This window comes from Mus caroli, unplaced genomic scaffold, assembly GCF_978045245.1.
Source record: "Mus caroli unplaced genomic scaffold, Mus_caroli_1 scaffold_20, whole genome shotgun sequence".
Lineage (NCBI taxonomy): Eukaryota > Metazoa > Chordata > Mammalia > Rodentia > Muridae > Mus > Mus caroli.
The window spans coordinates 20,170,957-20,198,032 of record NW_028227275.1 but is presented as its reverse complement, the minus strand read 5'-3'; the positions used below and the strand labels follow the sequence as shown (position 1 = coordinate 20,198,032).

General features: G+C 45.0%; 1 protein-coding gene across 1 annotated transcript in view; it reads right to left on the bottom strand.

Moving 5' to 3' along the window:
* Tll2 (tolloid like 2) overlaps window positions 1–27,076 on the bottom strand; it is a 121,824-nt gene that overhangs the window by 39,620 nt on the left and 55,128 nt on the right. The window contains exons 4-7 of the mRNA XM_021152072.2: window positions 19,376–19,531; window positions 15,238–15,355; window positions 8,663–8,841; window positions 6,628–6,733 (exon numbers count right to left, since the gene is read on the bottom strand). Of these exons, the coding sequence (XP_021007731.1) occupies window positions 6,628–6,733; window positions 8,663–8,841; window positions 15,238–15,355; window positions 19,376–19,531 (559 nt within the window). The remainder of the gene's footprint in view (window positions 1–6,627; window positions 6,734–8,662; window positions 8,842–15,237; window positions 15,356–19,375; window positions 19,532–27,076) is intronic.

The following is a 27,076-nucleotide window of genomic DNA, read 5'->3' as shown; positions in this document are numbered from 1 at the left end:
TCCCAAACAAACTCCTGCACACACTGTCCTCTCCCTAGGATACCCACCCCCATCCTGTCTCGCCTACCCACAGATTCCTATTCATTCTCTAGATCCCCATCACCTCTCTCCCCCCTCTTAAAAGCCTTCTAGGGCCGGGCGGTGGTGGCACACGCCTTTAATCCCAGTACTTGGGAGGCAGAGACAGGCAGATTTCTGAGTTTGAGGCCAGCCTGGTCTACAAAGTGAGTTACAGGACAGCCAGGACTACACAGAGAAACCCTGTCTCGAAAAAGCAAACAAACAAACAAACAAAAACCACCACCACCAACAACAACAAAAAAGCCTTCTAGGACCCTTCCTACCCATCCCATCTTATGTTGCATATTCTCTCGACTAATTTCATGCCATACTAATTTTTTTTAATGTGTGATGATATTTTCTCCTTTGTCAAAAATAAGTCTCTCAAGAATACATTTCTCCTTTCTATTTTTAGGGACTGGGGATAGAGGGGAAGCACAACCCCTGCCTCCCTCTTTAATTAAATTATGCAGCCACAATCAGGGACTATCTTCAAAGAACTTCACAAAATAGCTATTTACATGCAACACAGTCAGCTTAAACATACACAGCCTGGTTATTAACTGCTCTCTCTGTCTCTCTCTGTCTGTTTCTCTCCCAGCTCTGTGCTGTCTTAAACTCTCTGTTACACTGGATAATCCACATCTCCATTTCTTTCTGCTTATATCACTTTGTTATCGTTTTGGCTGTGAAATTCTTGTTTTTCTCAGTCAGAGTCCTAGCGTACTCATTCTCTCCAAGAAGCAAAGCTGGGTCTCCTTTGTCCAGCATTGAACCCTCTGCCCTGACTTTCTCTGAGTCTCATGCCCTTATTCTCCAGAGTCCCCCAAGACACTTCAGTGGCACTTCTCCCCTCCTGACACCAGGTTTGAAACCTTAAATCATGACCCCTAAGACAACTAAAATTCTAAATTCAGTTACCTGCTACTCAACAGAGACACTTCTGCCCTAACAAAAGACATGTTACCTTGTGACAGCTTCCTTGAAAGAGGGATTTTGCAAACAAATATCAGTATGTTGTGGAAGGAGTAGCCTGGACTTAGCAGATGACTGGAAAAGCCACCAGTGGGCCTGGCATGCATAGACCATGTCCCCTCCTCCACTATTCTTAGGGCCTCTCAATATGCTTTCTTCTTCAGAAGACCCTGGGAGGCAGGCCTATTGTCACTAGGTCCCGAGTGACTTCGTGTGGAAACAGAGCTAGAAATGAAGAGCCAGCCCCACACCTACACAGGCCTGGAACCTTCTGCCAGGGATTTTCATCTTTCTGCCTACTGTGCATGGAAGTCTGTTGCTCCTTGAGCACAGTAGGTGATGGTCTGAGTGCCCAGGGGAAGGGAGTCTGACGTTGAGACAAAAGTCGCAGGCTGGACACTGGTTCACAGCCGATCTCCAGAGCTAGGACATCAATACAATGCTATGAATTACTGACAGACAGCTGGATTCTGGAGCATGTCCACTCTCAGAGCCACCCTTTATGCAGTTCTAGAGCACTGCATCTTTCCCCTTTCTGGATAGACAGAGCCCAGCACTGACTTCAGGTTACACAGGGGAGTTTTGGCAGATGCTTTGGAGGATAAAAATGTCAGCTCTGAGTTTTCCAAACAAAGACATCCCTGTACCAGAGAACTGTCTCCTCATCTCCTGGACCCATGCCCAGCCAAACTTCTAAGGACATCATTACCCACTGCCTGGGCCCAGTCAAGGGGGGAAGGGAAAAAGGGCAATAAAACCAGAGGAGAAAGAGCTGAAAGGAGAGAGCTCAGGTCGTAAAGAGACTCAGAGATGCAGAGACCGAGTTTCCCATCAGCAGGAAGGGCTTTGTTCCACAAGCCTGTGCTCGGCAGGCAGTTGGCTGCTCCTTCACAAGCTAAAAGGCAAGGTACAGTGCGGCCCCAGGAAAGAAATGATCCAGGGGAATGAGCTGTAGTTAGAAAAGGAGAGGCGTCTAACAAAATGCCCATGAAGCCAGCCATTTAAGAGTCTGTTGTACAAAAAAACCTTCTAAAACTTCATACAGAAAAGCATCATAAACGCCAGTACAGACATCCACCTGAGGCAAAACATATTTGTGGAGGGAAGATTTCCAAACCCTGGGGCAAGAGCTGATAAGAGCTGGGGGAAATGGTTAGAAAAACACACCTCACCATCTTGATAGCGTTGTGCCTTTGAAAGACAACGTTGCCATTTCCCTCATTCGGAGGCAGGGTGTATTTCTTCTCTTACCAGATTCTGGCCTTCTGGGTTGCTCTGACCAATAGAAGGTAGCAGAAGTGATGGAATGCAAGTTCTAGAGCCTGGCCACTAAGAGGCTTGCAGCCACCCAGGCTGCCCTCTAACGGCCCTGAGTCCTTAAGCAGAGAAGGGCCTGGCCAAGTCCACTGAAGTGCAAGGAGGACATGGGCTGTGGTCAGCTGGTACTGAGTACTGGATGTATGGCTGGCCATTTTAGACTCCCAGCCCAATCAAGCTCTGGGCAAGACCAGACCAAAGAAGAAAGAGCTGGGCTGAGCCAGAGGATCAGAAACAACAACAGTAGTTTAAGATACTAAGTTTGCTAAGGAAACTGCACAGTAATGGGTATTGTAGCAGTAGCCAAAGTCTGCCTGGGGGCCACGGCCCTGCCCATCACAGCCTGGTGCTGTCTCTGGCCAATCTCCTTCCTAGGTGTTCTAGGCACTTTGTATGAGGTGTGATTACTTCATGGATTTGGCCCAAGGGTTTCCTCTGGTCTATGCTGATAAGCTGGTTCATGCTGACTTTGGGGTTCGTCAAGGTTTCTTCCTGAGGGGCAGAAGTGATGCGATTATGAGCTGGAGATCGCAGGAGAGGAAATGATATTTAGGAAAAGAAAAAAGTTAGGCAAAGTATGATGAGCCTCTGCTTGGCCTCAGGCCCAAGAACTTAGTGCAGAGGATGGCAGGGAGCAATCGAGAGGAAGGTGGCTTCATTCCTATAGCCCTACATGCCCTACGTAGCAGAGGCTTACAGCTTCCGTTCTGGAGAGGAGCAACCACCATGAGTTAAGCAAAGACTTAGAAAGAATAACAGATAGGACTTTCCTTGCTCATTCCTCTGCGATGCAGCTCTCTAGGCCTCTTTGACCTCACACATTCACTTTAAAAAGTAACAAAAATCTACTGGGTACCTAGTTGGGACCCCACCGGATGCTAGAGACTCGAAGAGGATGAGATTCTGTCTTTGTGCAAGGATCTCAGTCTACTGGGGGAGGGAGGAATGTTGCAGATAAACAGAGATGGCTCAGCCACTAAAGACTAGGCTCAGGACCAAAAGTTATAAAGTGATATGAAGAGTTACAGAAGTTACAGAAATAAGACCCAAGGCACAAGATTCTCAATTGGGCCAGTGTGACACTGTGTCCTTGACAGTTGATATTGTCTTTATATATCAGTTCATAGCCTCTGACAGGCAAGTGGTGCCAGGTTATTCCTTGCATGTTTTCCAAGTTGAATCTCAGCCCTATCCCACCCACCTCTTATCCCTGGTTAGGCTTTCAACCTACCCACTCCACTGGCTTCCTGGGATTCCCTCCATGTTCTAGTTAACTTCAACTATCAGCTTGACATAGACTAGAGTCACCTGAGAGAACTGCCTAGATCAAACTGGTCAAGTTTTTGATTATTAGTTGATGTAGGTAGGCACAGTCCACTGTGGGTGGCACTATTCCCTGGGAAAGTGACCCTGGGTTGTTATAAGACAACCAGCTATGACAAGGTCAGTAATGAAGATGCTGGAGAAAGTACCCAAGGAGCTGAAGGGATCTGAATCCCTATAGGGGAAACATTAATATGAACTAACCAGTACCCCAGAGCTCCTTGGAACTAAACCACCAATCAAAGAAAATACATGGTGGAACTTGTGGCTCTGGTTATATATGTTGCAGAGGATGGCCTAGTCCATCACCAATGGGAGGAGAGGCCCTAGGTCCTGGGAAGATTCTATGCCCCAGTATAGGGGAATGCCAGGACCAGGAATGGGAGTGGGTGGGTTGGGGAGCGGGGTGGGGGAAGGGAATAGAGGATTTTCAGAGGGAAAACTAGGAAAGGGGATAACATTTGAAATGTAAATAAAGAATATATCTAATTTAAAAGAAAAAAGAAAACTAGCTCTGGGTCTAGAGATAGGGCTCAGTAGCTAAGATAACTTGCTGTTCTTACAGAGGACTCAGGTTCAGTTTCCAGGACCCATATGGCATCTCACAACAATGTATAACTCTAGTTTCAGGGGACCCAATGTGTTGCCTCTGAGGATATCAGGCACAGATGAAGTACACTTAGGTACAGGAAAAACACATATGAAATAGAAGCACATAATTAAGAGAGGGAAAGAGAGACTGAGACAGACTAAGTATGGACCTGTTGAGTGAGCCAGAAAACGATATTCCACTATGTCAGTGGTTCTCAACCTGTGGGTTCACAAGCCACATATCAGGTATCCTGCATCTCAGATATTTATGTTATGATTCAGAACAGTAGTAAATTTACTGTTAGGAAGTAGCAACAGAACAATGTTATGGTTAGAGGGTCACAGCGTTAAGAAGATTGAGAACCGCTGCTCTGTGGTTTCTGCTTCAAGTTCCTTCTTTTAATAGTGTACTGGCTGGTTTTGTGTCAACTTGACACAGCTGGAGTTATCACAGAGAAAGGAGCTTCAGTTGGGGAAATGCCTCCATGAGATCCAACTGTAAGGCATTTTTTCAATTAGTGATCAAGGGGGAAAGGCCCCTTGTAGGTGGGACTATCTCTGGGCTGGTAGTCTTGGTTCTATAAGAGAGCAAGCTGAGCAAGCCAGGGGAAGCAAGCCAGTAAAGAACATCCCTCCATGGCTTGTGCATCAGCTCCTGCTTTCTGACCTGCTTGAGTTCCAGTCCTGCATCCTTTGGTGATGAACAGCAGCATGGAAGTGTAAGCTGAATAAACCCTTTCCTCCCCAACTTGCTTCTTGGTCCTGATGTTTGTGCAGGAATAGAAACCCTGACTAAGACAATAGTGCACTATGACCTGGAAGTATAAGATGAAATCAATTCTTTTCTGCAAGTTGCTTTGGCCATAGTATCTTATCACAGCAACAAAATGGAAACTAGAATACCTCCCAAGCTCAGAATGGACCCCTCAAGGTCTATTTAGTTTACCAGTCCAGAAAAGGAAGCCTCTTCACTTTAGATTTCCTGTGTGGCAATGCGCAGAATCACTGGCCCACCCCTCACTCACCTATACTAGACTCAGAGACTGCTGCACATAAGGCTGGACCTGGAAGGGGCTCAGAGAGCAACTGCTCCACCCATCTCCAGGAGACTCAGAAACTGATTTGAGCAACATCCTCTGGTGAGAGGGCTGGAAGCCCCACTTTGGTGCAGTAGGCAGGTCATGACTAAAGCAGATAGGTGGCTAGAGAAACAGTGCCATTGAGGAGCTTAGGATTTTCCAGTTTGGCCACCTCATGGATAGGCTGCCTTGCCCAAGAACCAAAGAGCTCTCTCTCGGTCATTGGTCTCCTATTCAGAGCCAACACAGGCAAGCCAATGGCTCCCTTTAATCCTGGCACATATGGAAGATCCGTTTTCCTCTTTGCCTTGCCTACTAGGAAGCACATGCAGGGTTTGCTGGTTGTACTGACAATCCAGACTTCAACATGGCTGCCTGTTTTCCCACCTTACTCTTGTGCGTGCGTGTGTGCTCACACACATGCATTGGAAACCATCTCAGAGCTTTCTAGGGGAAGGATTAGCTAAATGAACAGACTGTTGTAGGAGGATGCTTAACAGCTTAGAGGGGGGAAATATTTGCAGTGTGTCCTTCTAAGTGTTCCCTTTAAGGATTGGGAAGATTTCTGGCTGGGACTAGTGTGGATGAGATTCTGTGCACAGACACTTACTGTGGACTAGATGCAGAAGCAGTGCGGAGAACACAACATCTTCTTGCATAGCCCCTCACATGGGACAGACCCCAAGTGTACCTGAGGTAAATAGCAGGTCCAGCCCTTCTCTGGTGATTAGCACCCTGAAAGCAGGAAACCTGGGTCTTTGTTCTCACTCTGATCTGGGGTACCTAAGCTCTCTTAAGATGGCTGGAGCCTAGTTTTCTCTGTCTCTGAAAACAACCTGTGATTTACAGCCCTTCCATCTCTGACACAGCCTAGCTTCCAAAAAACCAGAACCTCTTCTAGGACAACGGCAAGTACCTGCTGATTTGTTTAGGATGTGCATTAGTTAGAGATGCCCCCACCTAATGGGAATTCTACAAAAAGCCTTTAGGTTATTCTCCCAGATGACCTTTCTGTAATTTCTCTTCTCCAGTTGCTTCTCGTGGCATGAGGGCATGATGGAACGCCAGCTTCACAACGGGACTCAATCTCATTAGCAAGAACGTGATTAGATTGTATTTCACGGCAGCCCAGAGGCCACTGTATTTCAAGGATGGACAGGCCAGCCATGGTAGGAGCATGCCCAGACTCACTCACTCTCCACAGACCTCAGGACTCCCACCCACGCCTGAGGCAGGTGTCCCAGATGTCCCATAAAACAGATGTCCCAGCAAAGATTCCGACCTTGAGAAGGTGTTCCGGGCATAGTGCATGATGCTGTCGAAGTCGTAGGTCTCTCCCAGAGAGCTCACCTCGCCGGCTTCCATTTTTAAGAAATTATACTCCTGACCTGTGACACAACACTCTGTTAAGGACTATAGAAATAAGGCAGTGCCCAAAGTGAAGCTGTGGGAAGGAGGGCCCAGGGTAACTTCCTACTGCTTCTGTTGCCTGAGCAGCCAGACAACAGGATTTGTGGGGCTTCTGGTGATTGTTTGGAATAGAGTAGAAATTTGAAACATAGAGCAAGCCTTATGTTCTCTCTGCCCCACTGTCCAACACCCCTCCCCAAAATGCCATTTGAAACTTTCAACTATGCTTGCAGAAAGATTAGCACTCAATCTATTTGTCCAAAATATGTTGTTAAAAAAAATTTTCCCCTTCATCCAGCAGCTAATGGAAAGAGATTCAGAGATTCACACCCAAACATTAGATGGATATCGGGGAGTCTTATGGAAGGGTTGGAAGAAAGATTGAGGGACCGGAAGAGGACAGGGACTACACAGGAAGAACAGGAAGATCAACTAACCTGGTCCCTTGGGGGCTCCCAGAGACTGAATTGCCAACCAAAGAGCGAACACAGGCTGGACCAACCTCCCACCCCCTGCCCCCCTGCACATATGTAGCAGATGAGCAGCTTGGTCTTCATGTGGGTCTCCCAGAAACTGGAGTGGGGGCTGTCCCTGAGCCTTTGGCCTGCCTGCTTTTGGATCCCAAACCCCTAAATGGATGGCCTTATCTGGCATCAGTGAGAGGGGATATGCCTAGTCCTGTAGTAACTTGATGTGTAGGACAGAGGGGTGTTGATACCCAGAAGGGAAGATGGAAGAGAGGAAGGGCTGATATTGGGTTGTAACATGAATAAATGAATAAATTTAGAAAAAAAACCCCTCCTCCAAATCTGATCTTACAATGTGAAAAAAACAAGAATATAAATTAGAAAGTTAAATCCCAAATGCTTTGTCATCCGAAGCAAGTAAAACGGTCTGGGGAGTTTGGTCTGGGTTGTGCTCTCTTCACAAGCACAATGACTTGACTTCAATTCCCAGATCCAGGTTATAAAGCTGGCCTTGGGGACAGAAATGGGTGGGCCCCTAGGGCTTATTGGCAGCCATTCTAGCTGCCTTGGCAAGCTCAAGGTTAATGAGAAATTTTGTCTCAAAAAAATCATATGGAAAGTCCTTGAGGAACGACACCCAAGGTTGTCTTCTGGTCTCCACATGCCACAAACATGTGAACACACATGTACAAATACATACATAAAGCAGATTTAAGGCAGCCATATAACTTAGCTAGCTACTTTCATGTTTAGTATCACCCTTTTGGTTGTAGTTTTTTTGTTCGTATTTCTTTGTTTTGAGACAGGTCTCATTAGTTGACTGAGATAGATTTGAACTCAATCATTGTCCAGGCTGGCTGGCCTCCAACTTGTGATCCTCCTGCCTCAACCTCCCTAGTGTGTGGTTTATAAGCCAATACTACCCCACCAGGCTCCAATGCAAACTTTTAGACCAAATGAAGTATTCGACGTGAGAGGATGCATGCATGTTTGCTCTGTGCATGCTGTTTGCCTTGGGGCAGAATCCTCTATGCAGAGGTGTTGGTTTTGCACACATTTGTATCTTAATAACGGTATGGTTTCAAAAGGCTGCATTGCATGGTAAAAGTGGCTCTTAAAAGCTGCCCGAACTCCTCTTTTGCCTACTCATCCCAGACACGGCCATTTAGGAACTGAGATTGGATTTCATTGCCCCTTACAACACGGAGAGAGAATCATAGTTCCTATTCTGTTGTAAGCCATGAGCTTCCAAAGATGCGTTCTCAGGAAGGCCACAGGCAGACAGTGGCAGAGCTCATAACAACAGCTCACCAAGTGCGGTCACTGCCTTCACTGCTGGCCATGAGCCTGAGCAGCTCCCAGCAGGCCCTCCTCTCAGTGTCCCAAAGCCTGTGGATGTCCAACCTTGCTAGCTTTGAGATTCCACCCAAGATCCCTTACCTGGCTGGATGTTTTCCCTGATGATGGTGACATGTTGGTCTCGGTCTGGCCGAGTGTGTTCATGCCAGAACCCAACCACATGGCCCAGCTCGTGAGCCACAATGCCGAACTTGTCACAGTTTTTCCCAATGGATATGGCCTGCGGGCCACCTCCTCGGCGTCCCACGTAGGAACAACAACTGGGTGGTAGAAATATGCATATCAGCAGGTCTGAGGATATCAAAATGAAGAGGCACACCCCGTTCCCATCTCACCTTGCTTCCCCTGGTATAATGGTGCATTTGAAAAAAGAAATGCATTTCAGAGGTGGGAGATTTCCATTGTCCAACTCCCCACAACGAGGTCACAATTCACTCAAAATGCACCTCTGCCTTTTGGTGGTCACCAATCCCATTCAGAACCCAAAGGCAAAAATGGGCCTCCTACCCAGAATGAAGTGTGTCTACTCCTGTCTCTCTTCTAAGTTTTGTGTCTATGGGACCTTCTTTGAGGGGTAGGTGGCTGAGTTCTCTAAAGGGTGCCTCTGGATATTATTGTCAATGGCTTTCAGTGAGAGTCTGTATTAGGTACAATTTTTTTTCAAGAAATGTTTATTTATTATTCCTAATACACAGGTAAACACTGGTTTGATGAGACTTTTATTATCATTTTGCTATTGAGTGGGATGTGTGTGTATGCACGGGTGCATGTGTGCGTGTGTGTGTGTGTGTGTGTGTGTGTGTACCTGATAGCACATTAGTGTGAAGGTATGCATACCTTTGCACGTACAGAGGTTTGCCAAAGAACAAAGTGGGTGCTGAGAATTCAAGCTTAGAGCCTAAGACTTCCAAAGTAAGCATCCTTACCCACTGAGGTAACTCTCTAGCCTGTTAGAATTGTTTAACTATGTAGCCAAGGTGAGCTTAGAACTCATTATGTAGCCCAGGCTGACCCCTAAGTTTCCTGTTATTCCAGCCTCGACCTCTGGAGTGCTAGGATTCCAGGTATACATCACCACACCAGGCTTATCAGAATACTTGAATAAAAGGTATAAAAAAGAAATCAAAGGTGCTGGAGAGATGGCTCAGTAGTTAATGGCACTTGCTGTTCTTGCAGAGGAACTGGGTTTAATTCCTAGCACCCACATGGCACCTCACGACTACCTGCAGCTACCAGAAATCTGATGCCTTCTTCTGGCCTCCAAAGGTACCAGGTCTTCTATGGAGCATATATACACAGGCAAAACACTCACACACATACACATTAAGATACATATTTTAAAAATTAAAACATTGAATTACCCCATCTGCCACATGTTGTGTATTGAGCATGTAAGCACGCATGTCTATGTTGGAAAAGACTGGCCTCTCTCACCCCTACTCCAATCCTTATCCAAAGACAACAAAAATGTTATAACATTTTCCCATCCTAAAAACCTATCAGACTACGCATGAGTAAAGAACATATTTAACTTTCTATTCATTTTGTGATCAGTCACCTTAGTAGAGTCTCTTGGGTTTTAAGTTTCTCACTTGACTTTCTGGGTTTCCAGGCACATGGCCACGTTAACTCTCAATAATGCAACCTTGGCCTCGTTCCTGCCAATCTCCACTGTGTTGATTTCACTTTCCCATCTAGGCATGTTAGCGTTTCCAGAACAGTGTTAAATAATTGTGCAGGCCAGAAATCTCTTAGAGTCAGGTTCCTGATTCTAATGGAAATACTTCTAGGGTCAGTGTGTCCTCATACATACATAAAGCATATGCATACAAATTTAGAGCTACATGAAAATTCACACTGTTATAATTAGCACTTATTCCTGCCATGCCTTGGTTCCTTTTTGAAACAGAAGTGTGTGCTGGTCACCAAGATGCCTTCAGCATCTGTGGAGGTATGCCCAGATCTCTCCAATCTGTCAGCTATATGAGTAGACTTCCTGGATACAAACAGGTCTTGTGTTCTAGACAAATTGATGGGTAGCCTTTCTTTTGCTGTCTTCACTGGGAGTTCTAACATCTTAGGTGGACTTTTGCATAGCTATTCATGTAAGGTTCAACTGTACTTGTTAATTTCTTCATCCACTATGGATGCTTTCAGGACGGCAGGCAATTCCATGATGGTCCTCTAAAAAGCATTGGAAATGTTCTTCCTCTTACACACTTCAATGTTTCAATATTAATAGCATTGAAAGATCTAAAAGAATTCATTATGCAACTCAGGATTTGGGGCTTCAAGGGAAAGAATTTCTTCCTTCTGTTTATCAGTTTCTTTAAAAGTTACTATTCTGCCCAGCTGTATCACTCCAGGACATGTACTCAAAGAACCCTGTGTCCCATCACAGGGATGTTGCAATCTGTGTTTATCACTGCTTTCTGTATTAGTGATAGCAAGGACACAGAACGAGCCTAGGTGTGTGCCTTAGTTAGGGTTTTACTGCTGTGAACAGACACCATGACCAATGCTCATCTTATAAAAGACAACATTTAATTGGGGCTGGCTTACAGATTCAGAGATTCAGTCCATTATCATCAAGGCAGGGACATGGTAGCATCCAGGCAGGCATGGTGCTGGAGGAGCTGAGAGTTCTACATCTTCATCTGAAGGCTGCTAGTGGAAGACTGACTTACAGGCAGCTAGAGTAAGGGTCTTAAGCCCACACCCACAGTCACACAGTTACTCCAACAAGGCCACACCTCCTAATAGTGCCACTCCCTGGGCCAAGCCTATACAAACCATCACAGTGTCCTTCCACAGGTTAGTGGATAATGAAAAAGCGGTATGCAAACACAATGGGATGTTATTCAACTGTGAAGAAAAGCTAAATCAGGAGAGGGAGTGGCTCTATGAAGTATAACACTAAGCACGGTGATCCCAGACTCAGGAAGACAAAAACTACATGTTCTCCCTCATGTGCAGATTCTGGCTTATAATGCATGCAAAAAGGTAAATAAGAGTAAAATACAAAAATAGAAAGTTAACTAAGAAAGGGTAATGTTAGGTGATGAGAAAGGATGGATCGTGAGCAAAAGAACACATGGGACATGAAAGAGGAAAGCGGTCTGAGGGGAGGATCCTAGAAGGAAAGAACAGGGATGGAAGGAGATGGGGAAGAGGGAAGGATGTTTTCTGTTTCTGGATGTTTTCTGGAAACTCTCTTAGTATGAGAGGACGTGTTTGCTGAAGAGGCACGTGGGAGGATGTTTTGCTGAGAACAGACACATGGAATTCTTCTGGAAGCAGCCTGGGAAAAAGGCATGTGATGTTCTGCTAGAGCAAGCAGATGCTTAGAGAACATGTGATGTTTGGAAAGGATATAAATATAGTCCAACAGACAGTGGACAACGCTGTGTGGCATTGGTTCTCCTTGCCTTCTTGGCTAATCTTGTTTGTCATGATTCCCTAGAGAGAAACCCACCAAAGAACTTCTGGTGGTGTTCTAAGGGCTTCTTGCCACTTCCTTGGACTTGGGTTGATTGGCAAAGCCTCGAGGTTTCTTCTGGATAGAACTGCCGTTGCAGATTTGTAAATGGTGAGTGGATCAAGCTACTGCTGCTGATTCATGTGAACTGAACTGCTGATATGCTGACAACAAAGAATGGGATCACCCCAAAGAACAATTTTTACATAGTCCCACGTCCCCCTTTTGCCCTACTAACCTTTCCTTTCCACTGCCTCTGGTGGGTGGTGGGGTAGACAGCAGGTTAAAGCATTTAAGAACCCTTATTAAAGTAGGTTGTGAAAAATCTAAGTCTACAAAGTTATTGATTGGTCTGTGCCAATGCTCCATATTTATCTTGGAGTTAGCCATATTTCTTTCCCTCAGTGTTGCAGGAACTATTTACGATTCTGCTGCGGTTTCTCTGACTGTGTCTCTTCTCTCTCTTTCTAAGTTTGTGTGTTTCTGCACTGTTGCTTTTTCTTGCCTGAAGTAGTTGTCTACTGTTTTTATTTGGTCAAAGAATTCACTCGGGTTGATTAGCCCTATAACCTTTTGCTTTGTGTGTTCATTTGTGTTCTCACTGGGCAAATTCTTTTGTAATGGTGGTTTACACACACACACACACACACACACACACACACACACAAACACACAAGATCACCAGCTTCTTTGAATTAACAATGGTATCATCATTCTTAATTAACAATGTGATCTATTTTGTGGACATATCTTTAGCTTTGTCTCTTTCCCTTTGGACTGTAGCGATTTCATTACTAGACATCATGCAGATCTTAATTACCTGATAAAGGCTCTAGACCAAGTGGAGTTTTTAACAAAAAGAGTGCTGTTAACTCTACTCTTATTACCATGCCATTTCATTGCTTTCCTTTCTTTCTTTCTTTTCTTTAAATATTTATTTATTCTATATGAGTACACTGTCATTGTCTTCAGACACTCAAGAAGAGGGCATTGGATCCCATGACAGATGGTTGTGAGTCACCATGTGGTTGCTGGGAATTGAACTCAGGTCCTCTGGAAGAGCCGTCAGTGCTCTTAACCATTGAGCCATCTCTCTCCAGCCCGTCATTGCTTTTCAATATGAGAATATTTTAATGCTGTTTCTAACCTTTACAAGCTATTAGGCTGTTCTTAAATTTTATTGTTTATTTTTGCTTTTAAAATGTGTGTGTGTCGCATGCATGCAAACACACGTTTATAGGCATGTGTGCCCCAGAACCCACATGTTGGGGACAGCGAGCAGCCTAGCGTGTTGGTCCTCACTTTCTACCTTGTTTGATACGGTAGGCACCTCCTGTTGTTCACTGTGGAGGTCACTGGACTACCCGGTCAGTGAGCTGAGGGTTCTTCATTCTCTGCCTCTCATCTCATCTCCCCTTCGGTATGCTGTGATTAAAGGCATACCCTGCTCTATCCAGCTTTAGATGGGCTTTGGGGGGGGGTCTGAACTCAGGTCCTCCAACTGGTGTAGGAATCACTTTACCCATAAAACTATCTCCCCAGGCCACTGAGCTATTCTTAGTATTTAATGGATGAGCAGGTATCTTGACCTTCTGTGTCCATTTAAAGACATGTTATGGGGGTATAAACTAACAGTCCTGCAGAATCAACCCTGTTAACTGTATCTTCCAAATCCTCTACAAATCCCTCATTATTTTTTATCAACTTGATGCCGACCTATTTGGACTTACAGAAATAAGCAAGTATCCCAGTAATGTTTTCCCATGCATTTCCCTCTTGGATTCACTAGGCTTGGCTTATATTCTTCATGCTTTATATATGTATGACAGATACACAATAAATATGTATGCAGCCTGACCCTCACCATAGCTTGTACCATTTCTCATTATGAAGGTCCTAATTTTTTCCCTCTGACTGTACAAATGACAACGGGGGTGTAGCGCACTGCCTAATATGCACAAGTCCCTGGGTTTGATGACCAGCACTGCAAAATTAATTAGATAATTAATTATAAATTTTAAAACAAAACAGTAAAAGTCTTATTTGTATATGAACTTGTTATCTGGGTGTCCCTCTCTGCTCGGACTTGCTTCCAACTTATTTGCCTTTCCCTTCAAAGTTCGGTCGTGTCTTTAGTAATCATCTATATGAAGAGCATCTGGTTGGGATTTTTAAAAAAATCCAATATAGGAACCTGGGTAAGAGAGCATATCACTTACACTTATCAGCATGACAGACATTTTGTGTGTGTATGTGTGCATACATACGTGTGTATGTGCGTGCGTGTGTGTGCATGAGTGTGTTCATGCATGTATGCATATGTGTGTGCATGAGTGTGTTCATGCGAGTGTGCATGAGTGTGCATGTGTGTATATGTGTGTGCATGTGTATGTGTGCATGAGTATGCATGTGTGTGTGTGCATGAGTGTGTTCATGCATGTGTGCATGAGTGTGCATGTGTGTGCATGTGTGTGTGTACTTACCCTTGCATGTATGTGTGCAGACCAGAGGTCAATGTCAGGTGCTTCTCTCTATTGCTCTCCACTTTGTTTTTTGACACAGGGCCTCCCACAGAGTCAGAGCTCACCATTTTGGCAAGCCTGGCTGGGTAGAGTTCTGGGGATTCACCTACCTCTGGGCCCCACCTCTGGAGTTATAGACATATCCATCACACCTGGCTGTTACACAGGAACTGGGGATCTGAACTAACGTCCTCATGCTTGCATGGCAAGCTCTTTCCCACTGAGCCATCTCCCCAGCTAGCCTAACATGTTTCTCCTATAATAACTCAATCATTGCACATTATGAATTCTGGAGGAAGTCTGTAAGCCCATGGGGCCTCTAAAATAGCAGAAGTTCATACATTCAAACACCCACCTGTGAGCAGGGAGAGCCTGCCACTTCATCAGCTATCAGTGCTTCCGTGGAGTCCTGACCTAAGTCTCCACAGAAATCATAAGCCATGCTGTCCTGGTGACAGGGCCACCAACAGTGAGACTTCCTGGATCCTCACATGAACTCACCTGCTCTGCGATTTCACTGAAGACAAAGAGCTTCCAGCAAAACCTGTCCTCCCGAAAATCACAGCTCAGTGGAAATGTCCAGTGACAGAAACTTCCAGAGCCCACATCCATCTGTCGCCTCATTCCGTGCTGAGGCAGTCTTACTTCCTACTTACCCACAGGTCCTGTAACTGAACACAATGAAGCTTTCCTCATCTGTCCTCTCTACGAAGGTCACACAGGTGTGCTTCTCCCAGTGCCTCATGGCCTGTTTGAAAATGGCTCTCTGGGTACCTGAAATGACAGGGCAATGCTGGTCACTCCTGGGCACACCTTCTTCAGACATGAAGCCACAGACAAAGTTTGCTCTGATTTTTTTTTGTTTTATTTTGTTTTGTTTTTCGAGACAAGGTTTCTCTGTGTAGCCCTGGCTGTCCTGGAACTCACTTTGTAGATCAGGCTGGCTTTGAACTCAGAAATCCACCTGCCTCTGCCTCCCAAGTGCTGGGATTAAAGGCGTGCACCACCATGCCCAGCGCCCTGATTTTTTAAAATCTTGTTGACAACGCTGTGTTTTGTTTTGGTTTTTTAACCTGAGGCTTAAGAGAGGTTTAAAGTTTCAATATCATCTAAAACACACACACACACACACACACACACACACACACACACACATACACACATACACATACACACACACACATACACACACACATACACATACACACACACATACACATACACACACATACACACACACACACATACATACACACATACATACACATACACACATACACACACACACAACTGTAACTAGGGAGGTGATGAATGTGTTCATTAATTGGGTTGTGTGGATAATTAAACAATGTGTCATTATACAGTTATACATTATAAATATATCAGGTCAGCACTTAGACTATCTTGTGTATATATAGGTTTGTCAAATATTTTAAATTGTCTTTAAAAGGCATTTTAAAGTAACCCAGAAAAGAAATCCATTGGGAATCACAATTCTCTCTGCTGAGGATACCAGTCAGCTACCTAAGCCCTAAGGGATCAGAGGCAAGAGCTGAGTCACCGCACGTTCAAGGCACGACTCATCTACATAGTGGGTTTCATCCAGCCAGGCTGAAAACAACAATTTGCCAAGGGGCATGTTGTGGCTGGAGAGATGACTCACTGGCTAAAGGCACTTGTTGCCAGAGGACCCAGGTTCAATTCCCAGCACCAACAAGGTGCTCATAATCATCCCAGAATATTCAATGCCCTCTTCTGGCTTCTGCAGGCACTGCATGCACAGACATACATGTAGGCAAAACATTCATTTTAGATAGATAGATACATAGATGATAGATAGATAGATGATAGATAGATAGATAGATAGATAGATAGATAGATAGATAGATGATAGATAGATCTCCTGAATACTTAAAACCTAGAGACTTGGAGTTTGTGGGTTGGGAGGGAAACTTAGAGTGTCCTAGGCTCCCAGCTTTTCCTTTGTACTAAAAGTATTTTTCTAAACATTTTTGTCTTACCCAGGTCACTCAATTGGTGGTTGCAGGTTTCTGGATTCGAGGGTGTTCTCTCTTCAGCATGGCATTCTGATCTCATTTTCTGTCATGCCTGCAGGAGAGTGCTCCCATGCAATCTATACATCTAATTGCACACCTGCAGGAGAGTGCTCCCATGCATTCTACACATTTATTTGCACATACATCTATACACTTTAAATGGTGTTTCAGTGTTTTCTAGGGTCCTCAATCTTGATTGTAAGGACTTTGCAAACAGCTGAATTTTAAACTTTTCCTGACCCTGTCTCCAGAGTTCCTTGTTTGGAAAGTTATTGACTGATGAAGCCCCAGCCTGACAGTCATGTCAAGTCAGTAACTATTCTCTAACATCTATCAAGATAAAAGAATATTTTAACTTTGCTAGAAGCAATGAGACGTTTCTAGAAACAAGTAATTGAAAATTGCAGAGGGGGATAGAGCAGAGACTTGAGTTTACAATGATGCAAAATAAATGAATAAATAAAAATGAGGAAGCCCCCCCACCATAGTCTCTAATACAATATGGGTACAGCGTTATATTGTCTCTCAAAAAAATGTGCATATAAGATTAACTTACCTGTCTGTCTGTCTGCCTATTTATCTATCTATCTATTTATTTATTTGACATCTTGACATACTTAGGGTTTACATTATTTGTAGTTCAGTTACCTATGAAAATAGCAATCCTGGGGGCTGGTGAGATGGCTCAGCAGTTAAGAGCATTGACTGCTCTCCCGAAGGTCCTGAGATCAAATCCCAGCAACTACATGGTGGCTCACAACCATCTGTAATGAGATCTGATGCCCTCTTCTGGTGTGTCTGAAGACAGCTATAGTGTACTTACATATAATAATAAATAAATCTCTTTTAAAACAAAAATAGCAATCCTACTAATTATATAATAACATAAAACCTTGTGCAAAATATTCTACTATACAAAGTTAACTCATGTTGATGAAGACAATATAAATCGTTGGTCAGAAAAACACAGCACACTAGACCAGAAAGAGTACAGTGCATGTGTGTACCAAAGAGCAGGGGCAGCTGCCCTCGGGATGCATCTTAATCTCCGTGTGCAGCTTTCTTGGATACGCTGTCTGAACATCAGGGAGAAGACCTCTCCATTTTCTCATGGCAGTTCCTGATAAAGCATGGGGAAGTTATAGCTATGTCACCAAGCAGAAGGGTAGCCTAGGAAGGTACCCATCTCTTCCAGGTTCTGCTTGTCCACTCTCGGGCCTGCTGATCTGCTGCTAATAGGCTCATTCAGTTCTCAGTGGCTGTGGCAAGTCATTGAGCCATGTGCTTCTTTTGGCCACTTCTTACAGAAGCCACAGTCTCCCAGGGAGGTAAAAAGCTAACAAAGCTACTGAGAGGCTGGGATGCTCACTCTGTGGGGCTTTTTGTTCAGGCATCCAGCCAGGGATGTACTGCTGTGGGCAGATATGAGGAGCTCCTCCTCTGTTCCAGGCACTGTCCTGGGTGCTGGACATGCAGGAATGAAAAGACGGGTTACCCCTGCTCCCACAGAGCTTGGGCAAAGACATGTAAACACAAACACAAGCGAAGAAACTTTGGATCATGGTGGATGCTGTTAAAGTTACAGAGGGGGGTGTACATGTCCAGCTGCTGGTGGTGGTGAGGATCCAGGAGGATTGACCTTGGATATATCATTTGATCAGCCAGGTAAAGCACTGGGGTAGTGTCCCAGGAGACAGGACAGTGCACGTGTGCTAGGGACCTGGGGATGGGCAGCACCTAGAACAGGAAAGTGGCTGGTGAGGCTGGTTAAGGAGAAAAGAGGAAGGAAAAGGAGACAAGGCTCTGTAGGGAAGGCTCACCTGGGGACAGTAGCCCCAGCTTCAGTCTAGGTGATTTACATAGTGCAAAGGTAATGGCACACATTGGGGACAATTCTTGAGAGTTCTTACCTGTTTTTAACTCATTTAATTCTATCACCAACTCCCTTCCTTCCTTCCTTCCTTCCTTCCTTCCTTCCTTCCTTCCTTCCTTCCTTCCTTCCTCCCTCCCTCCCTCCCTCCCTCCCTCCCTCCCTCCCTCCCTCCCTCCCTCCTTCTTCTTTCTTTCTTTCTTTCTTTCTTTCTTTCTTTCTTTCTTTCTTTCTTTCTTTCTTTCTTTCTTTCTTTCTCTCTATTCGTTTTGGTTTGTTTGGTTTGGTTTTTAAAGACAGGGTTTCTCTGTGTAGCCCTGACTGTCCTGGACTCATTTTGTAGATCAGACTGAACTTGAACTCACAAAGATCCACCTGCCTCTGCCTCCAGAGCCCTGGAATTAAAGGTGTGCACCACCATGCCCAGCTACCAGTCTTATTTAAAGAACAGGGAACTACAGACATACACTTTAAATGATTTGTCCGGAGTGGAGACAGGATGCAGAGTCATGCCACATTGTGTGATACCTATGTGTAGCCTCTGGTTACCGTGTGGGGCACTTTTCCAAGGGACAGAGGCCAGAAGCCACCATGGACAGCTCCACACTTGCTTTCCTCCTACTCATTGTTTAAGCCTTTTAAGGCTGACCTGATGAGACTCCCTGCTCCTCACCAAGCCTTCAGAATAGGGTGACCTCTGCAGACACAACCCCAACAGAGGCCCTGGTGTCAGGCTACACCGGCCCAAGAAAGCCTTAGCTCGAGGGACTGCTGTGGGCCTGGCACCCACACACTCCCACAGAGTCCCTTCTCAAGCCTGACAGCCCAAACACTGACTCCAAAGGGGTCACATCTAGGGCTACTGACCAGTAAAGTTTCCTCCAATGACATAAGGAATGACCCCTCCAGGCCAAATCCGCTCTGTCCTTGAGGTTGTAGCTCTTCGAACCCGAGCAGAGAAGGTCTTAGCAGTGGTGTTTGAGGTCCCAGGGTCAGGCAGAAATGTGGTGACATCCTTGCCATCTGCAAGACAGTCAAAGTGTCAGTTATCTGCCAGTTATGCTTAAGCTTAAAACTGCATTGATGGTGGACCGACACAGGGGTGGGTAAACCTGTGTTCTAAGGGAACATTTTACCCACCAAGGTTTTTGAGAACCTGGTAGATAATATTCAGTAGCTGTTTATTTTAGATAAACTGGCTAAGATCAAGTGGCTCCAGGGAACCAACGCCCTCTTCTGCCCTCCATGGGCACTACACTCACATGCATCCACCCACTCCACTCCACTCACCCACCCACCTACCCCATCTGCACACATATACATATAATTAATTTTTTAATATTAAAAAAAGGTTCTAAGTCCAAAAATGACCTTGAAAATTGTGAGGATGGACAGAGGAGAATGTTTAAACTGGGATTCCCTGACTGAATCCAGACCACGCTGGACCTCCACAGAGTCATCCGGTGTGCTTGTTTAACACTCCTCCTTACTCTTCCTTAGAGAGCCTCCTGTCCAGTTTTTACAACCCCCTCCCTCCAGGAGGAAAAAAAATCCAGCTTTTGAAAATTCACTTTTTAACTTTCCTTTATTTAGCTATTCCCGCCTCTCTTTATTTGTATGTTTCTTTTCTCTTTCTCTCCTTAAAAAAGAGATCTTATTCACAACCATAGCATTTGCTTTCATAGCTTGCAATTCCATGGGTGTCAGCCTATGTATCAGGTGTGCGGCCATCAGCGCTGTCTAATTGTATGAGCTTGTCAACACTGCAGGAGGAAACCCTGACCCCATAAACAGTCATTTCCGGTTTCTCCCTCTGCCTTGCCAGCCCGAGGTCTGCTGGGTTTCTGTGGCTCTGCCTGTTCTCCACATGAGCGAGGTCAGGCCACAGCAACCTCTGCCTCTGCCCCTTTTACTTGGCTAATTTTCAAGGCTCATCCACAGTTCCAGCATGAGTTGGCTCTTCATCCTATTTTGTGGCTCAGTAGTATTCTGCTGTAGGGTTAAACCACAGTTAGCTTACCCATTCCTTGGTTAAACACTGAGTCATCCCAACTTTGGGGTTGTTATAAATTATACTGCTATGAACACTCACGTACACATGCGCTTCTGCCGAGCATGCGCTGGGTGTGGAATGCTGGATCACATGGCACCGTTTAACCCTTTTAGGAACTACAAGGCTGTCTCCCAGAGCAACTGCAACACGTCTTGTCCTCACCAGCAAAGAGTGAGAATTATACACACAACCGAGTAAGACTGGATTTGGATTACAAAGCTTCTTAACATTTGACTATACATGTATACGAGTATATCAGCAGGCCAAAAAGAAAAATATTTCATATTAGTAAATTTTCTTCTTTTACATGTACTTGTTTATCTGTGGGTGTGCACACGTGTAGTGTGGGGATGCATGACATGGCATGCGGGTGAAGGTCAGAGGAACACTTGCTGGAGTTGATTTCTTCCCACTACATAGGTGTCAGAAATGAAATTCAGAATTTCAGATCAAGAGGCATGCACCATCTCTCTGGCCCCTATACATATGTTGAGGTTTATTTTTTATTTATGTATATGTGAGTGAATGAGTGCATTCCAGATGTACATATGGGAGCCAACAGAGACCAGATAGAGAGAACATTAGATCTCCCGACGTGCACTTACAAGCAGTTATGAGCCACCTGACATGGTTGTTAGGAACTGGAGGGTCTTCTGGGAAAGCAGGAAGCACTTGTGACTACTGAGCCATCTCTCCAGCCCAGAGCCATTCTTACACTGCATGTAAGTTTAAGTAGGCCTTGGGGTTCATCTCTTCTCAATACCAAACATCTATCTCTTTTTCCTGTCATTGATCCACCTAAGTGGATCTCCTCCTCTCACTTGGATTTTCCTTTTTGTCTTTCTTTCCATCTCTTTCTTGCTTTTAATTAAAAGCAGATTGTTTCCCTTGACTCTTCCCTGTTCATTAACATTGATTTTCAGTTTCAATAATCATACAGAATTGAATGATGAATAAAGAATTCGTGGACTAGAAGATCGGTCTGAAAAAAAACAGAGTCCCAAGTTTTATTCTGAGAAATGAGACTCTTGAGACAACTCCAGCGTAGGGCATGTAGACCGTGCCATCAGAGGAACGAGCATGGGGCTGGTGAGGTGGAGCATGCGCAAACTCTGGGAATCTCAGAACCTGAGACCATAGGAGTAGAGCTAACTCCCTGTTTCCATGCCTGACTCAGGAGCACATAATCAAGAGACTCCCAACCAGGTGGTCACAGACAATCCGCACTTCTCCATGCTAATGAGGCACCTCAGGCTTCCCTTCCTGGATAGCCTCACACCCTGCCCAAAAATTACAGGATCTTTGGTTTACCCAGAGTAAAGTGTATGCATTCAGACCCACCCCCAATAAAGAAACACAAATGAGCTAAGATCCTCTCAGAGAGCTGCCCCATTTGAGATGGTAGAAGACTTTTGCCTAAAAGAACTGTAGCACTAACTGGTGGGCAATGGTGCTCTGACATCCCAAAGGGAACCACAGACTGAGGACCCTCATTCGGGACTTCACTTTGTCCTTCCCAGCCAGTGTATCTTCATTGCCGAGACAGACAGACAGACAGACAGACAGACCCCAGACTGACACTCCAGACTCCATGGTTTCATGTTGCTGTTTCCATGCTTTAGAATTTCCAGTTAGCTTCTGTTAGCAGCGCTCCGCTCCGTGTTTGGGAGACAGATGCCTTCTGATCCATCCATTTCCTATTCTTGGGCACCTACACCTTTTCCGGCCTGGAATCACATTCTTTAATGACTTTAATTGTTATTTCATGAGGATAAGACAATTTCTCAGTCTTTATCTGTAAATACTCTGATATTCTAGAATTCCTTCTGATTACCCATCGGACATGATCATTCAAACCTCCATCTCCCTATACCTATTTTTTTGTGTGTGTCTTCCTATTTTGTGTCTTTCTTTGAGTGTAGGGAGAATCTTTTAGTAGTGTAGGGAAGCAGCACCTATCTACAGAAAAGCTGTTGGCATATTAGCTTAGGCAGGAAATAGGAGGTGGGAGTTCCAGCAGGGAGAGAGGTTCCTGTGATAGAGCCAGGGAGGAGATTCACCCCCAAATGCTGATGCAGAAAATTGTGTGAACCTGGGGAGAGGTAACTAGCCACATGGCAGGACTCAGAATAAACAGGTTAATTAAGTTACAAGCTAGTCAGAGAGCAAACCCAAGCTGATGGCTTAGGCAATTAGTCATACATTGTAAGTCTCAGAGTCATTATTTTGGGAACTTGGGAACAGATGGGAAAGCCCTCAGTTACATCTGAGTGCTTAGACTTGCATGGTGTTCTGGGACCTGCTTTCCACTTCACATATTCTCTCTTCAGCTGTGTTCACCACACCATTTATCTTACACCTGCTTCAGTGGCGTAGCTAACCATCTACTCAAGACCTAACCAGAAGATCCTCAAACATATCTTTCCTTTAACAATACTCTTTCTCCCTTTGTTTTAAATTCTTCCTTTGGCTTGCTCCTTATTTTAGTCATGCTTATTAAAATTCCCTCTGACTGCTATGTTATTGGAGTGAATTCTCTAATTTGTTGACGTCTGACTTTTCCTTCATTGATTAACTTCCTGTGTTTCTGGTGTTTTAGGACTCTTTCTAGCCTAGCCATTTTTTTTTAATTTAGAATTTTCTGGGAATCTAATACATGAGTACTAGATTCACATGGTCTCTGCTCCTCCCTTATTCCCTCCAAGTCCTAGTGTCCTGGATTCCCTTCCACATTTGCTAATCCTAGAATTACTGTTGTCTTACACATATACATTAAAACCTTACTGAGTCCATCTAGTGTTGGCCATATGTAAACAGGTTTGGAGACTTCTTCTATGGGTCTCGGGTGAGCTTTTCACATCAGTTTCTGAATTGCGCGCTCCCTATGCAGGAAGGCTGGAGATTCACATCTGCATGAGGGACAGACTTTGTGACTGAAACTCTTGCAGAAGTTATTCATGCTCCTGTCCGAGCCTGGGGCAGACAAGCAAGGCTGTATTCTACTCTCTGAGCCCTTGGAGGATGTCTGTTTTATGTGGGAGTTTACTGACCACTTCCTGGTTCCCGTGGCATGAAGGGCACATCTCCCATGTCTACATTGGCATTCCATTGGTGTTAGCACAGCAGCTCTGACCCCTAAGTTCTAGCCTGGTTTCATTGTGCCTGAATAGTCTCTTTACCATCGGAAGCCTGGGGTAAACCCTGGTCTCTTCTCATTGGCCCTCTCACCTGTCTTCCCTTTGACCTCCATCCATGGTCGATGGAACGCTGTACGCACAGGTTTGCCTATGGCTTCCTAGAAGCTCCCTGGTGCTATTTCTGCACCTAAAAAGTTGCTATAGAATACATTTTAAGGCTGAACTCTTTTGCTGCTCGAATTTCTAGAACAGAAGTCATACACTTGCAGTCTTGGGATCAGCCCAACCCACAGATGTGTTTTATTTGGCCTGGACACTTTTGGCACATACTGTGTTTTTACAAAAAAAAAAAAAAAAAAAAAAAAAAATCTCGCTTTGGAAGCCAACTCTTGAAAAATCCAGAGATTTCACATAACAATTTTTTTTTCTAAGACAGGGCCTTTCTCTAAACCCAATTTTACCTTGAGCTTGTATCAGCCTTCCTGCCTCTGCCTCCTGAGTGGTGGGATTATAGGCATGTGTCACTATATCTGGGCTCTAGTGTGTTTTAGGGGAGATTTGGATGTGGCAAGAGTGGACCATCTTCTACCTGGCTACACCCCACTGGAGTTGGGAGCACCCCATCCCACAGTCAGGCTGCAGGTCCATTGTTAGGACCCTGCTCCACTTCACATAGTTCACCCAGCCTGTTTACACAGCCCCTTGCATATTGTTGCTACCCAGCCATAGAACTCATTGGTTCAAGATTTCAAATGGACTAGCCGACCAGAAGCCCCATGGAGAGCAAGAACTGAGGCAGGCATCTTCGTTAATAGTTCTGTTCTCAATGCCTGCACAGGGCCTAGAGGGTAGCAGCATTCGATATTTTTGTATTTTGAATGAATGAACTAACAAACAGACAAGCTAGTCTAAAAATAAACAGCCCAATGGTCCAAACAGTTCTGTGGCGGAAACCTCTCCAAAAGGTTGGCAGCAGCGAAGCCCTTAATGTTCACATCCTGAGACTCATCCTGTCTTAAGTAATCACAGGCAGAGATGTAGCAAGTGCAAGTTTGTTATTCATATCCCATATGGTTTTCAACAAGTCTCTTAATTTTCCTCTGCTGCCAATTCTCCTTTGGAGAATGGGCAAAAAAAAAAAAAAAAAAATTCCTTCTCCATTCAAGGGACAAGCACTGAGACATCCCATGTTGCCTGGACAAGCTGTGCTATATGGACACGTGACCTAGCATTGTAAGGGCCGGTTTTATGTGGCCAAGTCAGCATGGGAAAATCTTAAGTGCACCTGGAAACAGACTGGGGTGTAATTTCCAGAGATGGCTTATTGAATGACAGCTTCCCCTTCGGTCCAGTGAGAAATTTAATTTGCCGAGGACTCAACACAGGAAGCATTTGCCGATTAAAAATATGTCTAAACAGATGTTCTGCTTAGCCTGGAAGAGGGGTCTTAATGCAACTGTCATTATTGGATTTTCTTGGATTACTACTATCTGGAACCTGAGTCCAAATAGAAGGATGTAATTATTTATTACGGCCAAGAGCTCTGCATTTCAAGAGGAGCTTGGGGGCATCTGAAAGGATTTAACACGCTGGGGGTGGAATAGGGTGGTGGTGTTGGGGATACAGGCCATTTTAAATTCCCTGCTCTGGGAGTAACATGTCCTCTCTGAAAGTGAATCGGCCATTGCTATTCAATATTTCATTTTCAGCTGAAGGCACAGCCATGCCATAAACAGAAATACAACTGATCAGACTGCTCAAGCAAAAGAGCTGTAATTTTTACATTAGGCAAGTTGTAACTCATACTCCAGAAATAAGCACCCTGAATGCCCAGATATCTGCAAAACTCTCACCCCAACAGGCAGCAGCCAGAGTCACATCTTGATGACCATTTTCAAAAGACCCAAGAGCAGTCCCTTGCTCCAAAGGGAGCTGTAAATTGTCCTATGCAATGGCTCTCAAACCCGGGTACACCCTAAAAACACTGAGAAAGCCATGAAAAACTACAGCTATCTGCTCTTGCACTGAAACTGCAACCCAACAGGCCTGGAGTCCAGGCACCTGCAGTTTTGCGAGCTCCTATCGAGGCCAAAACTCAGTGGAGTTTGGGAATCATTGATAAAGCTCAAGGGCCGAGATTAAGAGTTTTAGGGGCAGTGAACTTATGATAAATGCTCAAGATAGTTACAGCCATTTACTCTCCATATAGTTATGCACAAACTGCCCCCCGGGCCTGACTGCTTCCTGAAGCGTATCTGTGGGACAAGCATGGAACCAAGCGGAGACTGTCAATCACTGGTGGTTAGCAAAGGCTGTGCAAGAGCCTGCAGGAACTGTCTTCAGTTGAAACAAATTAAAATGGTTAAAGTGGGAGCCCGAGGGTAGTCAGGCTCTGTGGTTATACCTGGACATACAGACAATGACACTCACAGATTGTCATTGAGTATGGGGTGGCATTTTGTCTGTGGGATCCTTGCTTTGGGTTGCAAACAGTTTCCACTCTTCATTTTGGGACAAAAGCGTCATAGCTTGGTCTGGAAAAGGAAAAGGGCCGTGTTCTTTTACAAATATGGTTCTAGACATGAGACTCTGCTTAGCTTGCCCAAGATGTACCCTGTGGCAGCTACACACTTACTAATAGCATTACAGACCCAAGGGTATGCTGGGCTCTCAGCTCCCAGGAACAGGCTGCTCTGATCAAGGCTTCATTGGAATGTTGAGGGAACAGTCTAGAATCCAGCCCAAGGCTGCAGGCACAAAACCCTACCTTCAGGACTGAAGGGGTGGAGATACATAGTGTTAGGAAACCAACCGCTGCTAAAACTAACCAAGAACTGCCTCAAATCCCCCTTTCTGCTCAGCCTGTCTCATTCTGGATTTGTGGGAAACAGTCAGGCTGCAATTAAAGAGAAATCTAAGGTCGGTGTTTCATATCTTCAGTTCAAATAAAAACAAGATGTGCCCCCCAGGCAGGCATCCAGCAGTGTCCTAGAGGGATGGAGTGGGGAGGAGGAAGGGACAGACTGGAACAGCCTGCCTTGACTTCACCTTGGGGGTCTTGCTCATCCCCCCAGATTAAAGACTGTGGCTGTGGTGTAGAGTGGAGAGAAGGACTTAGCCTCTACACTCATTGACCTCTTCGGACAAGCCAGAGTCATCCAAGGGGCAGTTCTGTGGGCCTAGCAGGCTTCAGAGGTGTGGGTGGAAAGGGGAAAGTGTTATCTTCATCCTGCTTAAAAAACTCCAACATCTGCTGCCGAGCCAATTCCATGTGCAGCCCAACTAGAGGCAGAATTTTAATGGGCTGCAGGAGGCTTATTCCTTCCTGTCCTCCGTGCAGCTGTGGAACAGCTGTGGAAGCTCAGTCCAGGGGTAGAT